Source organism: Varroa jacobsoni, unplaced genomic scaffold, assembly GCF_002532875.2.
Source record: "Varroa jacobsoni isolate VJ856 unplaced genomic scaffold, vjacob_1.0 scaffold_1264, whole genome shotgun sequence".
In the NCBI taxonomy this organism is placed as follows: domain Eukaryota; kingdom Metazoa; phylum Arthropoda; class Arachnida; order Mesostigmata; family Varroidae; genus Varroa; species Varroa jacobsoni.
Genome location: NW_019214166.1, coordinates 267,338 through 284,067, shown reverse-complemented (window position 1 = coordinate 284,067; position 16,730 = coordinate 267,338). Strand labels below are relative to the sequence as shown.

The 16,730-nt window shown below is 40.2% G+C and overlaps 1 protein-coding gene across 1 annotated transcript; it reads left to right on the top strand.

Annotated features, from left to right (window-relative positions):
• The first annotated feature begins 208 nt into the window (after positions 1–208).
• LOC111268200 (neuropeptide SIFamide receptor) lies at positions 209–16,307 on the top strand. Its single transcript, XM_022847022.2, has 5 exons — positions 209–1,166; positions 8,692–8,791; positions 11,321–11,675; positions 12,240–12,498; positions 14,284–16,307. The coding sequence occupies exons 1-5, from the start codon at positions 875–877 to the stop codon at positions 14,460–14,462; spliced, it is 1,185 nt and encodes a 394-aa protein (XP_022702757.1). The 5' UTR covers positions 209–874; the 3' UTR covers positions 14,463–16,307.
• The last annotated feature ends 423 nt before the right edge of the window (positions 16,308–16,730 follow it).

Genomic DNA, 16,730 nt, shown 5'->3' with positions numbered 1-16,730 from the left:
GGTATTTGATCCTTTACTGTTCATATATAAAGAACTCCGTTTCTTGGAGGCTCGACTTCTACAAGAAGGAGATCCAGCTCTCTGTTTCGTTGGCCATTTTGCCCCTCTCCCACGCTCGAGGAGGAAAGGACAAATGGCGACCCTCTCCTTCAACATGCAACGTGCTTGGCCCTCGCGAGCAAAGTAGAAGGTGCGCCTTATTAACGATGGTGGCTGCACGTGAAATCTGCACCTAGCTTCTGGGCTGTGCAGGCTTCCGGTTGATAGTGCCGTGTGTTAAAGTGTGTCTGGCCATTATTATCACGAAGTTATTCCATAGTTAACTTGCGTACTTAGGTCGACATAAAGTAACCTTGCGTGAGTAGCTCATCGGAACGGGCGTGTTTGGGTTACGTGAATAGCTTGTGGTTCGGTTTAAGAAAGAAAGATGTTTTTCAAACGTGTTACGAAACGTGTAACAACAGCTCCGACCGGGAACAAAACATAATAACAAAGATAAAGATGAACCAAGTATGAACAATAGACGGCTTATGTAACACGGAGGCAGCGCACCCCAATTATACGCACAATATTTACAGCGTACAGAAGAGTTAATATTGCCGTGCCTTTAGCATCGATATTGCCTTCAAGAGTAGTTTCAAGTTTATTAATCACAGCAAAGAGACGGCAGAAGAAGAAGCAAGCATTAAGGAAATGTTCAAGTTCATCCAAAAATATACCAGCCTTCAGATAGGCCAAGTGACAATCCTCTGCCCGTAATGATTTCGGCTCAAATAGAGCAAGTAGCGGCTAAGCGGCATCAGCCTTCCGTAACAAACCTGTAGAGATTGACGACTTGGCCGACTTAAACTATTTGTATCTTGCCTACTACTAAATGGCCGTATCTAATGGCTGTAACATTACCGAGCAGCCCGAACATGTAACGGAAGACGTCGATCCCGAGCTGGTGTTCCGTTACAGCTCATGGGTAACGTCATGGCTAGTGGTTGGTTACGTCGGCGTTCTCGTGGGTGGTCTAGTAGGCAATGGGTACGTCGTCGCGGTCGTGCACAGCGCGCCTCGAATGAGAACAACGACGAATCTTTTACTGGTGAATCTGGCCGTGGCCGATATGCTTGTTTTGGTCGTGTGCGTGCCGGCTAACCTAATTGCGAACATTTTACTACGTAAGTAATACATCAAAAAAATTGTATTTGCCAATCACTCTAGTACCTGTCTTCTATCTCCCCACGGTTCAAGTAGATATAATATTTCGTATGCATATCCGCCCAATCAATTGAAGCTTGCGCGCAGAACCTTGTTGCATTTAGTATTGTATACACGAAGTACTATAGTGCCGGTATAGATAGATAGATAGATAGATGACCATATCTTCGTCATGCATTTACCCGCATTTTATATCAAGAGAGGTGTTTGCTTGCGATAACGCCAGGGCCATATCGTTTACATATATAGAAAATCATAAATAGCCTTCACGATAGTTCACTTCACTATGGTAGAGTCTAGTGCGATTGAATCACCATTGCCTGATGTGCTAGCCGCTAGAATAACAACAACACTTTCCGGTAACGTCTTCTTCAGCTTCTTGCTTTTATGACATTGGGATTCGAGTATCTGCGTAGCACAAATCCGATAACGTAATCGGGTTGGTACTGTGAAGCGGACACGTGCAGGTAACTGATAGACAATTACAGTAATCATTTCAAACTATTAGCATTGACTCCCAACTGGACATACGTGGCATCGTTGCAGACGTGACTTCAACGTATTTTTCCCGTATAGACTCAGCCCAACTGCAATCAGTCCTCTTAGCACTTTCTGTTGAAGGCACGTTATCTCCGAGTGCTTTCCTACAAGGTAGCCTTAGTTCAGAGTGAACAAGTTGAACCTAGGCCAAATGTCTGTATGGAAACACTTCGTATATAACCGTTTGCACGCCTGCGAATTGGTACGCAATCTTGTCACTTTGAAATATGGCGTAGCATTTATTTCGGTGTTCGAAGTGAGCGCTTCTCCAAAGCAAATCCTTGTTTAGTCGATATTCATACTGTTGAGGGGTCACCTTCGTTTATGGACGTTTAACTCACAATTAAATGAGTCTGGAGTTTATCTAGGCGTAGATCTGTTGAGGGATCCGGGGTCGACCACAACGAAGCGACGACTAAAGAAATAGTTGTCAGCAAATGAGCCTGATAGCTTTCGGGTATTTAATATGTGTGCAGAAGAATAATTCAAATTCTTCTACTTTAGAAATGAGCCATTTTGATCATTTTCAGCATGCTCAAAGACCCTCGTTCAACCCTGAAGACCTCGCTGTATGTCTCTCAGCGGAAACATACGTATCGTTTGCGCAGAAGCGAACTGCAAAATGTTCCAAGCTGGACTTAGAAGTCTGGGTTAACGAGTTTGATCTCCAACTGAAACCCAGTAATGATTTTCATGTGGGTTTCTAATACCCGCTTATTTACATTTGAGTTGTAGTAGTGGTACTGAGAGGTTCATGAGATTACTGCCCTAATGCTAAACTGTCCATAAAAAAAGCCAGGTAACCCAGCAGCGGATGTTCGTCGATTAGAGACTTGTCTTATTAGTTATGAGTAACAAAAAAATATCTTAATTTTCTCTCGAACCATGGCAGATGATGAATTCTGGTCGTTCACTTACCTAAAATTCAACTTAGCTATATTTTGTGAGAACTTAAATAGATAAATTCAGATCTTGCGATGACAACAAAAACAACGAGGTCCTCTTGTTTCTTCTTCAAAATGATCCGTTAGCAAATCGTTTAATATACGTAGACGCGGCACGCTACGATATGCATCTAGCCAAAAGATGTCATGCCCCGTCAGAATGCTAAATTCATATAGCCATGCCGGGCATTCATCATATTTCCATCGGGCTGCGGCCACAACGTTGAGGAGACGCCAAAGGAAAAAAGTTAATTTCACTATGTATATGTCCTAATGGGTCGCCTCTTTATCAAAGGACAAAAATGGTGGCCTTATTGCACCAGCATGGCGTCCAGAAGTTTTCACAACAGGGCGAATTTTATCATTAGAAGAAGACATGGAGCCCTGTCTTCTTTGTCAAGCTGATATGGAAGTTCCATCATTGTTATACTTTGGGAACAATTGTTGCACAATAATTGCAACACAATTGTTAGAGTGAAGTGTTCCATTAATACAATATTTTGCTTATCAACATCAAGGGTCCATGCAACTTAAGTCTACGTTTACTATCAAACTGAACTTCTTTTTACAAACAAAACTTCTTTTTATTATTTGATTTTTTCGGGTGTGCGATATGGTTTATGCGTTCTTAGAAATGTATTAGAATGCATTGTATTGAATATGCTTTAAGTAGAACATTTTCTATACCGTTAAATCGGCAGCGACCTTCCGGCCAAATTTGACCGCCCTTTTCTACTTAAATACCGCCAATACCGCCGTATCGACACGGCCTTGTTGATTCAAATTTGTATTAAAAAAATACTACACCGCGGTACGGCTACGATGTACCTTTTCTCGGATTTGAAGATTTCGTCGCAAGAGATAATAGCATTTTTAGGTCTCTGACAACTTCAGCCTATTCACCGTAACGTTAAAGAAGCATATTCTTAATGATCTGTCCCATTAAGCAACAAGTTGTCTCAGTAACAACTAATTATCAATGGATCTTAATATTCGAATTTCTGCATAATACTATGTTTTATTTACTAGATTTCTTATATTTAGTAAACAAATAGTAATTATTTTTATGACTTACTTTAATAACGAGTTTGCAACTATAAGACTATATATCGATCTGCATGTGCCTAATTAGGTTCAAACAAGAGATTTTTATGTTTCAAGTTTCTCGCGCTACAGTTAACTTCATCCAATAAGAAGCGATCTGAAAAATCCCCTCTGACGCATATAGTAATTATTTTTTTTTGAGTGGTAAACCTAAGTGTCCTTAAAGTCCATTCCAGAAGCACAACGGCTATTGAGTCTACTTTTTTGGCAGATCGTGTAATACTTTAAAGACCGTTGTTAAAGGGATCCGTTTTTCGCACGCGAGTGATTCGCGTTGAAATTAACGCTGCAGAAAAATCATCGCTTTCTGTCTCTAGATATCCAGCTCAGATGTCGTACAAAATGCGAAGTGCTGAAGGAAGGAAATTTTAAAAAATTAGAGGCTCTCAAAGGCTGCTCCAAATGGCGACAATCGCCAAGCTCAAATATGCGTTGTCTCTTCTGAACGCAAAGTAGGTCTATATACAAACAGCGTTTCCTTGTTATTTAAATTTTAGGTGGCTATACTATTTGAACGCCGAAATTGTGCTCGTATAAGGAATTAGAAATACCCTGAAGCATTGAGGACACATAGGTTTGTTTCACACAGCTCTTATAGATTTGCGATCTATTGTTTCCGTAGGCAAAAGTATAGACATATGCTGCACACGAGCACAAGTACTATAAGACCCTGTTTCACGAGCGCTTTGTAATGGCGTAGTAACTACATAGAGTTTCAAATTTATCACGCGCGGGTTGCGCAAAAAGCTATTGTTTGCAACAATGTTAAAGTTGGCAAATGGAATTTTTGCTACGTTTAAATTCATACTATGGCCAATCTAATGCTTAGCTGCGGACTAGACGGCGTAGCAGTGGGAAGGCGTATTTGTAACCCTATAACGTATTGAGGGAGGTAATTCCCATAGAATCTGTTAAAACCAGCTGCCCTGTTATTGTTTGATGTACAGTAGAACAATACACCAAACGTACCGTTAGAAGCATGAAAAATGCAATAGTTTTCCTGGAATGAAATAAAGCTTTTCTTAGACAAGGGTTAGCTAGCGTTAATTCCCATATTAACCGCGCATATATTCCCGAGGTAGCTACCGAGAGCTACAACGACACCATTCGGTTTCCCACAGACCCATTTCGGTACGTTTCTACTTGGGCTTGGGCAATTACGACCCGAACAAGTTATCTGAACTTCCTGAAACCGGCACAAATGTGTGCCCGCCTTTAAAATTCGTCGAACACGCAGATTGTAAATGGATTCATGGCAAGAAAAGATGGCCTTAGAGTAAGAATACTTTTTGACCTCAGATCTACAGAATCTCTCGTTAGCGGTGTTGCGCTTCTAGAATTTTCATTGGGACTCTTCTGTTTTGGATTTGTGACTGTGCCGTGAAAAGGCTAGCAAAGGTCAGTGAATCAGTTCAACACTGAAGAACCGTATTTTACGAGGCGATAGCTGATTGAACAAACTGTTTGATGAAAATACTATATACATATATATAAAGAAAATTTAAAGCAATTTATTATGGAACCTTTTTTAACTTTCCGTAAAAGTGTCGGTGGCTAAAAATCAATCAATAATAGCAAAACGATTGTGGGAAATGCCACATCGATCGATGCCGGCTACCGCGGAGAATCTCTCCCTAACATTCATAACTAGATGAAGTAATGAATTTTCGTTGTGTTTAACTTGAGCTAGTCTAAATGCGCTCTTAAGACACGTCTAAAGAATAGATCTTGATACATTTTTTGTGATAATTTGCCATTACATTCTAGAATAGAGTACGATTATCGCCATTTTTAATGAACACTATAGTTTCTCATACTAGCACTAAATAATAACACCTTTTTCTGGTTGGTAAGGGACAAGGTTCACGACTTCCGCTATATAGAGAAGCATCGGTAAAATAAAGTCGTCAAACATAATTTAAAAGCAGCCTAAATACGCAAGGAGAAATTCCTTAAGGATTCGCGTGTGTCACTCCTTTCAAACGACTTGATGGTAACAGTAGTGAATGAGCCCGACTCAAGCGTGTTCTTGGGTTTCGTCGCAAGCTGGATCTGTTAGGGATTATCCTGTCGGCGCTGTTGTCCTAAATAGTATAAGGATTCGTATGTCGGTGAATCCGTTCCGGGATGTTGTCTGATACAAAGGCCTCTTGCTCTTTCTTAAGGCAGCCAGGCTCGCTCGCTCGCATATCGCTACAGTCTATCTATACAATTTTAAGCATGAATACCTTTATCTGGGAAGATGCCCTCGAAGCGACTATAAATATGAACTAGGACATAGGGCAGAACGTAGGAACAGGTTCAGTTTTTACGAGCTCTCTATGAACAGTGCCTGCAAGCGATTGTCAGTCTGGCTTAGCTAATCGTTGAGAACGGTGCTTTCAAACGACTGACCCTCAAGCTATTTCTATTCCGGGCCGGATGCGTGGGATAGACTTTGATTTGCACATTTAGCATTTGTCGACTCGACTCGGACTCGAGTAGATTCTGTGCTCATTCGTTGCGTGTAACAGAATTTCAGTGCTGCGTATTAGGTAAGAAACATTCGGAGGATTGCGTCCACAACCCCTTTCTCATCTCCAACTTCCTTCGCCTTGAAGTAAATAGGGTCCAGCGTTGCGTTTCGTTTTTGGGATAAATATAAAACTAAATTTAGAGTTGTTTACTCGGCATGCAGTGTGGCCATAGCTACATTGGAACTCACGAGTTAGAGTGTTGCAGTGGGTAATTCCCGGCTTAGATAACAAACCTGTGACGTCTCGAGAATACTAGGATGAATCGGACAATATTTCCTGCGACAACTTTTTAGAACGACTGTAAGGACTTTTCCCATCTTATTCTAATCTCATATAGTGTAAATTTTCCCGCTGATATGACGGATCAAGTCTGATCTAACTTTACAGCACTGTTCTTTGCTCACAGACAACAACAGCAGCAAGAGCAAGGCAAAGGCACAGATAAATCTGTTTCGTTACTGTAGATGCGTATGCTCCCCTGAACGAGTGACCAAAAAGCCATCATCAAACACGAACCTCAGGGAGATAAATACCCATGTTGGACTGTAAATTTTATGCTTAGAAAATGTTTCATCGAAAAATCTTACAATAGAAACAAACAGACGTGAATACGAGTTTTTCCATTATTCGAAGCAGTTGCTCTGAACGTAAAACAGGAATAGGGTCCAAATATGTATAGATATACCTAAGCAGAACGAGTATCGACGTTCGGCAATACAAATATATACTTTAGAAAGAAAAATTGATGCCACGTCAATGGTAAGCTTGCCGCAAGCAAATCGCAAGACGATGACCACGATTAGGAAAGACTAATTGTTAAAGGACTGCTCTATAAAACGTGTCAGGAAAATCTGACACGTCCCCTGAATCGCGGTTCCTCAAATAAAGGTGTGATAATAAGGGGAAACAAATAGAGGTGCACTTCGATATCGAGAGAGAAGGGCGTTGCTCCGTAATAAGGAACAATATGGATATTTGTTTGCATTGCCCCAACAATTCGGCTTCCTATTTCTCGCGGATGTGGATCGTTTGCTTATGGATTTCTATAGTGTCACACTGGATACAAATATAATGTGGTAGGCACGAGAATGAAGTAGATCCATAGAAAATAAGACTGGGACGGAAATTTGGAAGGCAACTGCTCGCCCAAGATATTGTTTTGAAGACGAACAGACGCTTTTATATTTTTTTTTTTTTAGGTTGTAAAGGACGTTTATTGTTCGACTATCTTATGTCATGGCAGGAATGATGTGTTTCGCAGAGCTATGGAAGTTCGATTAGCTAGATTAGATAGGAGGTATAATCAGTTGTCCAGAGTTTCCTTATCTAAAAACAAACAACTGGCTAAAATATCGTATGTACGAGTTAAGGAAATTAACTGATATTCTACTATTTCATTTTGATGAACTCTGAAAGATATATGTACGTTCTAGTGCGAAATTGCCCCATACAATTTAGCCGCTTGATTAAGTCAAATGTTAAATACCTAAACACCTTACGTCATCAGAAAGCACCAAAAGGTTCTTGTACAACCATAAAAATCTCGCACAGGACGAACGATATATTATTAGACTCTATTCTGCTGTTTTCTGCATGGGATTGATGGTGGAAAGATCGAAAAAGGTGAAATCTACATATAGTGACTCTCCAATACAGCTAACCAGACTGCAACCCTCACGAGGACTCGATTTCATGGGGGTCTCGGTGGAACCGAATTTCAAGCAGCCGGCCTCTTTGGGCATGAGGTGCACTCAGAACTTGAATAGGCGTACGGCTTAGCTGTCTCTGGAGAATAGCGCATGTCCTGTCAAACAACAGGAACACTTTCGTTGAAAAAAATAAATGAACGCTACTTGGGTACGTTGTAGGCCACTTTGCCACTTCGGACGACTGAGGCTTTTTTTTCAACTGAAGTCATATGGAACCGGAATTGAGTTTTTCTACAACTACGCAAAAGAGTGGACGTCTGAATCAGACAGTTGATATATGCACTGATCACATTTTGTCGACTATTGTTAACTCTGTATTATCTAAATGAATTGATTGGTCAACGTGGGCAACCTGACTGGTGCGGTTAATGGTGGGATAACCCCTATATGCAGCCCTTATATTGGAAGCACATTCTATATACATATACAAACACACATAGAAGCTCTGCAATAATTCGGATCGACATTGGATCACGAACAAGGAAAAACAGCAAAGGATACATTGATTTTGCTGGTAGTAAAAGGAGTAGGACCCGTTATTTTCACATTCTTTGTGTCCTAACACAGCAATGATAAACCTGGTGAGACGCTGTAGCTCACCCACGCTTGAGAAGAGACATTTTTTTTAAAATTATCTGTGCATCTAATGACTATTCCATATTACAATTTCAGCTTGGGTTCTCGGAAACACGATGTGTAAATTAGTAGCGTATCTTCAAAACGTAACGGTCAGCGCTTCGATTAACACGCTGATTGCTATCTCCATTGACAGGTAAGAAAACCTGTTGTAGAAGAAACTGTAGAATTCATAGGTACTCACTTTTACAATTATATAAGGATCAAAATAAGAAAATGCACCTTTTAGAATTTTCTCGCGGGAATCGGTGATACATTAAGGACGCACATCCTTGGATAAGTGGGTAAACACTTAACAAAAGTTGCTTCCATGCACCACTTCTTCGTTTCACTAGGATGTTTTCAAACGCCCTGTGGCTTGAGTGGTAGCGAAACAAATCGAAATCTGTTGTGTGTGTCGACATTACTGAATATTCAATTTTATCCAATCAAATAGTGCTGGCTAGTGCAAAGAAGATAGTAAGCTCAATTTAGTATGGCATTGTACCAACTTATTTAGCTTAGAAAGTAGGTTTCCATCATTTCATGTCGGTAAATGTGTGACGCCGGACCTGTACCGTGGCGTTGGTCGTTAAAATATGCTATAGGGTAGAACAGACTAGCCTGAAGAAGGTGCTTTAACCGCTACTACGTGCGGGAAATCAGAAAGATCACATATACACCCTAGGGAAACGGTTATGCTGCTGAAATCGCTACCGCACACAAAATTTGCATTGACTTACTTAGCTGTGAAGCAATATATATATATATATATATATATATATATATATATATATATAGTATATTCACCGAAAATAAGCGTTTTCACGTAGAAATTACTATTTAGAGTAGAAGATGTTTGTCTTTATCAAATTTCCAATTTAGTATTTTTAGCTTGTCTGGCCTGACTGTATGTATTACGTTTCGTAACCAAACGTTTTCTCCGAAACAGAACACGGTAAGCCACGTCACCGTTTACCATAAATTAACTCTTCACTATTGGCTGAAATTCTTCTGGCTTAAAGATACTGGTTCCAAATAACGTATCTGCAAGAAAAGTACTCCAACGATACACATGTTTCGGGCCAAATTGAAGCTAGGGGCTTCATTTTTTGGATCTCTGTTAGTTCTTCCCGACAGTTCTGAGTACAATGTGTTTAGTTGATTGATAGCTTGAAGCATGTACCAGAGACTGGCATGATGCTTCTGCACGGAAAGCACGAAGATATACGAGGTACACCACACACGGCTTAATCTAGCCTAACTAATCTTAGCGGGCATCACAACTGTGTACTTGCTTCCAGCTTTGATAAATACATTGGCAAATGGAGAAAATAGTCCCTTATACAAGATAGCCGCACTTCCAGATATTTGTTTATCGATCGTAACTTATGCAACTAGTATTACTATTAGTTAGTCGTAAGTTGAATAAAATCACATTGAAGTTTGGGAAAATACATCGAGAAGAAACCCATACGGAAGATTAGTATAACAGCGCAGATATTTTTCTTGTATGACGAAGGAAAGGTTGCCTTCGTACATATTTGAGCTTGTTAGCTTTGAATGAGGTTGGAAACCTGGAAGGCCTGTCGCAAGCATCTTTCTCAACGTATCACTTAAAGCCAGTTCTACAAAGTTTTTACGAGACTGGATTCGGCCGACGCAATTAACACACTAAAGTTCCAAGGAGTGACATATCAATATTTTAGGTATGAATGCTCATAGCATCACCTTCGCTGATTGACTACGATATCTGAGTACAGCACCTACCGCAGGGATAAAGCTTCCTACTCTCTAGACCCATTTATACGAATTGCTCGGAAACACTGAAACGACTTGCCCGAAAAAAATCAGAAGGGCTACAAATGGATATCAGAGCCGTTTTAATGGATCTGACTTAGTTTATATCGTAAACGGCTCTTCAGAACACATCTTCTCAGGTAATACGCGGTGAAGATCCGATGTAACCTTTTTAGTACTACTCACGTTTTGATGATATGGGATCTCATTTGAAGTTCTTTAAGTTTTTTTTGCCATTCCCGACCACAACTCAATCCACGTAATTGTTTGAAAACATTCATGCAGCTTCTAAACGAACAGCTTTAAGGAGAGAAACTCTTTGGGAATTTACTTCATACGTTACGCAGTTACTAAGTTACAGGTACGGACAGTTTCGCCCACAATGTTACGGAGCAGTACTTGATACCACTTTCAGATTCGTTGTATCACTTTTGCTTCGGATCTGTACGTATATGTGAATACTTGGATAGCTTCTTCGGACAAATTTCCAGTTCATTCGAAGTAATTCTTGATAGGCAATTTTTTTTAGAGCGGATATACTTCTGAAGTTAACCTAGTTGTCTCAGGCAGACGATGCGACGAATTATATTAATCGTGTAACTTTAATGATCTATTAACCGGATTAAAAATTAGACTAACGTAAACTAGCATAAAAATTACTAGGCAAAAATCAAGCTATTTTAACTTTCACCATCTATAGAACAGCATGCTACACCTTAGTGGCGTTCGAGGCATACGCAGATACAAAACTTAGATTTTTGTGAAGTTTTCTGCTTCTCGTAGGGGAAACCACTCACCTCTTTTTTTTTTTTTTTTTTTATCTACTTCTATATATATATATATATATATATATATACATTCTTTTTGTACTCGTCTTTGCTTTTAGGTATATGGCTATTTGCCACGATCCGCTCCGATGTCAGCCAATGAGTAGTTGCGCGGTACAGCGGCACATTGTGATCATCTGGGGTCTGGCCATTGCGACTATGTTACCTACTATCGTCTACCAAAACCAGTATATTAATGAGCATTATGGGGTTCCTATGTGCGGGTTGACGTTCCCATCACAATGGGTCGAACAGGTGTTTTTTTGTCTAGTCGTTCTACTGTGCTATGTATTACCGCTGCTATTTATTTTGTTGTCGTATTGCTTCATCTTTCACACGGTCTCAAACCGCCATATGATTGGCGAGGAGACGACGCCTCGGCTGACCGAGACTTCTGGCATAGCGCGGGCTAAGGTAAGCCTCACTGTTACTATAAGTAGAGGATTTCTGATTGATACAAACTAAAACAATTGTAAATCTATGTCATGCTACACGATGATTTATACGCTTTTAATAAGAAAGACTGGTCCAGTTGACACAATTATGACGCGTAGGTTTGTTTAAATATAGTTCATGTAAAGCGGTAAGCGTAAAGTTGTACGGTAAGCATGTTCGCCATTAGTCGTGCGTTCTGCGCAAATGCTTCTCCGCAGATCTTTCTACACAGAATGAGTGACGGCCACGACCTGAGACAGAAGGTCGCTAAAAGGCTAAACCTTCAAAAGAAGATATATCTCCTCTGAGAGAAAAAAAATGCTACCATATGTCAAAGCTGAAAAGGCACGTGACAGTTGACTGTCTAATAAGGCCGAATGCATATACTCCACAACTTTCAAGACAATACCCAAAGTATTCTACAACTGGCAGCTACGAGGCAGTTGGTTTTTTTTTTTTAAATATTAATTGATAAGTTACAAATTATTCACTAATCCTGTTTTTTTCCCCTTTCTTTCGTGCTACGTCTGATTGACGCTACAGAGCAATCAACGCATGCTCATTGACAAATCAAAAGTGAAAGTGCTACGTATGGTCTGCGTCGTTGTGCTCATATTCTTCCTGACATGGGCACCCCTCTACCTCATCAACGGTTACATTAACCTGTTTGGATATCCTCGTCATGGAGATGAACTCGAAAGTTTTGTCTTTACGTTGTACCCCTTAGCTCAGTGGCTCGGTCTCGCTAATTCAGCGGTAAACCCTCTCATATACGCTTACTTCAACAAGAAGTTCCGTCATGGTAAGTTGAACGCTGTGCAAGTTAGTTATTGTCAGACTGGTCTGCGTACTTGTGCCTTGTAGTAGCAGACATAGAATTCGAAACATGGTTGTAGTTTGAATAGATGGAGTTATTGACTAGTATTCAGTTTTCGCATTCATCTATGTTATAACAACGGCACCAACTGGCTTTTGTCCTATGGTGAACTTCAATCAGTCATTGTCCCTTAGTTTTTCTGTTGAAAATCTTATTCAAAATTGCCGGCCCACGAATAGTCCTTTATAGTCCACGAAATAGCTGACAATATGGCGAACCTCACCGCATACTTCAGTCCGCAGGAAATTTCAAAGAAGTGCTTTCTTGTAACATATTCCCGATACTGTTAGGCCAGCCGCAGTGCTTTCAAACGATCCATAATACCAATGGAGCACTATCTTGAACACTTGAAAGAAAATCAGCCTCAAATAACATTTACACCTAGGACTGTAAGAAGCTTTTAAATATACAAAATAGTTTTCTATTGACGTGACACAGTGGGAGAGTAATTCTTCCTCGTTACCGTTGGCTGGTTGGCCCTAGCCTCGCCCGCAGTTGTCTGCTAATCTTCAGGACACGTTATGATCTATATTGTAACCCGAAGTTGACGGGATGCTTAACGGCGATACCGGACCTAAAATTCGAAACATAGAAGCGCCACCAGCGCATCGCTGACATCCAGTCGAAGTAAAAACCCGCTAATACAGACATATTTACGCTATGCTATCAAAATAAATAGGGTGTAAAGCAAGTCAAAGGACACTAAGAAGTTTACCAAGTTAAGTAGTCTCTTCTCGGGTCATTTCGTTCATTGGCTGTGAGCACAGCACCAGGTCTGCTAGAAAGCTAGATTTCGAACGGAATCACTTTCAAATACATTAGGAGCAGATCATTTATGCAGTTCAGACGTGACTGTGAGCAGAGATTAAAAATGAAGGCAATTCAGAGATATTAACTAACTAACCATTAGCTAGAGTTAGGACAGCCGACCCCCCCCCCCCGCGAACTCGATACACCTATCAGATAATCGCATTATCGATATTATTAAAAAGATCAATGTGGCTTAGTAACTTGTGACGTAGTATTACTTCACTTGAAACGATTCTATGATGCAATAGGCCGGAAAGTTTACGTAGCCTGCAGGCAAATCCTCAGAAGTATTCCTACCGGCTTCCTTTCTTCGGGAGTCGTTGTTTTTGCATGGATTGCCTAGAGTTTAATATATTGAACTTAATTTTTGTGCTTTCTTTCTATCGTTTCCAACTCGAAAGATTTTAATATAAACGTTCACGGTCGGAAAGCTTTGTTTAATGGTAGAAGTTTCTCACATGCGAAAATCCTATACGAAATGTGCCGATGATTATTTTTTGAGTGCGAAGTGTGTCCCGGATCCAACCAGCTTAAAGACTTAGTGTATTCATTTCAGATAGGCTAGGTTATCCCTTCTCTAATGATAATCAAAACTCGCTTGGCCAATACTTCTTTGCTTTTTTAGCCGTATTACACAAAAGGTACCACCTAAGACAGAAGCCTAGTAGGTTGTCTCCTTATCTGTTCATATGTAGTTGCCCTGCATTTAACAAAGAGTACCCTAATGGCTTACGCAAATCATCTCACTGACTACATAATCATTGATGCGGCGTTCCGTGGCTGTTACGTGCAGATGGTACCAATTTTTCATACAATGATGTTAAAGTTAGACGTCAGCGCTTTTTTGATGTTCGTATACGATGTGATGACATGACGTTTTGTTTTGGTTTGACGTTCTAGGCTTCGCGGCATTCTTGAAGGCTACCTGGTGCTTTGGGGTATTTAGCACCGACCCCAATGGATCTGCTCGTTCTCGTTCGAGCTCCATCCCTCTGTCCACATACCTCTCGAGAAGATTTACCATAGACCAGGGAGCTGCGATGAAGACTACGAATGAACAGCCGATTAATCTTCTGTAAATATCTTCAAGATGTAAAAATGAGCTAGTGCACGACTAATTGGACCGTTTGTTGCCCGACAGGGGCGCCAAATGATGTCTAATTGTGTCGTCTCCTCGAATTCGCCTATGAGGCTTAAACAGGACCGCAAGATGGCTGCACAAGAAAAGCTGCATAAATTCTTTACCAAATTCAATAGGCTATATTTATTATAGACGAATGCGATATTGTATTTTAAGTAAAATAATTAATTTAAATTCAGTGTGTGCACATAATACAGCGTTTCCTCCTTTGGCCGTGGTGAGCCAGCCGGTTAGAGTTTAGGTGTGCTTCGTATCAGATGCATGCTCTCAAAGGCAAACTAATACAAACGTCACACTCTGATTGAGAATCCGCACTAGCGTGAGTTAATTCTATGGGTCGCTATAAAACAGTAATGATTTATAAGTTAGAAATGTTCTCGCCTCGATTGATCGCAACTTTATAGAGGATGTATAAATGAATTGAATTCAGTGAAAAGACACAGGATGTTAGGCATCGATATCGTACCATTCCTCTTACCGAATAGCACCGCGCTGTATTAGAGTATAAGACGGCCGAAAGATCTCATTGACCAAGCTGGTTACTGGTAAGAACCAACCCTATAGCTGATAAGCACAGACGAAAGGACAGCATGTTAATAAAACGGCTGAAATTTCTAAATTCTGCTTGGATCGCAATCGCGTGTCAACTATTTACGTGTTTGACACACATACTAGAAGACGATAGGTTGCATAAGATCACGTTAGTATCTTGAGATCAACTGAAGATGTTGGGGTGGCCTAGGCCTATAGTCTTGCGAGCAGAAACAAATCATTCGAACCCGAGTAAAAAGCCAGTAAGCAGAATCGCTCTGCTTTTTGTTGTCGAGTATAAAACTTCACGTACAGTCTCACAGAGTATTTTGTTACTAATGTAAAAGTGTAGTCGAGTCGAAAACACGAGTAAGCGTGTCTAGCGTAGTAGTAGCGTGTTCGAATATGCCTGAACACGAAAAATCTGATTAGGCACATAAGAGCTCTGTTCTTTATTTGTTTTGATAGGCAACAGAGTTACTCTACAGGTGGTGCTGCAGTTAGCCATATCGGTGTGTATCTCATTAGGAATCAGACTCGTCAACAAGATCCATTATTGAAAACGAGCAATATAGTGTCTATGAAGGAATGGAACACAAGACTTGCCGATACGAACGTCAATGACGAGTAGTAAAACAAACAATTGCGCTTGCTAAAGACACGAAATTATAGTATACGGATTATATGCGTATCTCGGCCATAAACGCGGCGCGACGAAAGCAAACAAATGTTCAAATCTATAAAGAAACATATATGGCTCTGTAAAAAAAAAAGGCACACATTCGCAGACTGAAATCTATTCGCTCGTGAACGGTATACCACAGGATATAATCTTGTATGAAACAAATATGCTTATGACGGATCGGATGAACGCCTTTAGGTTTTACGGTTTATATCATATACGCCTGATGGATAGAGCTTACACAATGGTTACAACGGTACATGTTTGATCATCGTACATCAATAGCTCCATTGGTCTACAAAAGTATTATGAAAAATAGCTTAAATTCGATTGCCAGGCCACATTAAGTAGGACCAGATTTCGCCGGTAGACTATACGTACAGATATTTAAACGGGAAAGTAAAAGTACTCATCATTTCAATTATATCTACAGATTATTTACGTGGACAAATACAAGTGCAACTAGACTGGTTGAGAGAAAAAAATGCTCAAGAAAACGACGGTAGAGGTAAAGATATGCTATAACAATGAATAAATTTGTACATAAGCCTCATTGGTACCATAACGGCATTTATCGATTATTATCTTTTACGTCTCATATAAAGTGTTCAACTATATATATATATATATATATATATATATATATATATATATGAGTAATTCGCTGTAACTAGTTGACCGTCTTAACTTCCACATATCAGAAGGACATGTAGCACTCATTATTACATGCGCTTGCAGCTTAACGTTAAGTAGGCAGATCGTAGATTACCGCATATACTCTGTAGCGTAGAAAGATCGTAGCGATTCTATTGAATGTAACCATTCGAGTAAGATAGCCAAACTTATGCTGTCCTGGCGTTGTGTTGTTAGCTCCATAATTTTACACGCTTTTATAATCTCGTTAAAGCGATTTTGGCAACACGTAAAACCCGAAATCGCAACTTTGACTTATCTGTCGATTTCGTAGATGTTGTCCGGAATCGCATACGTGCA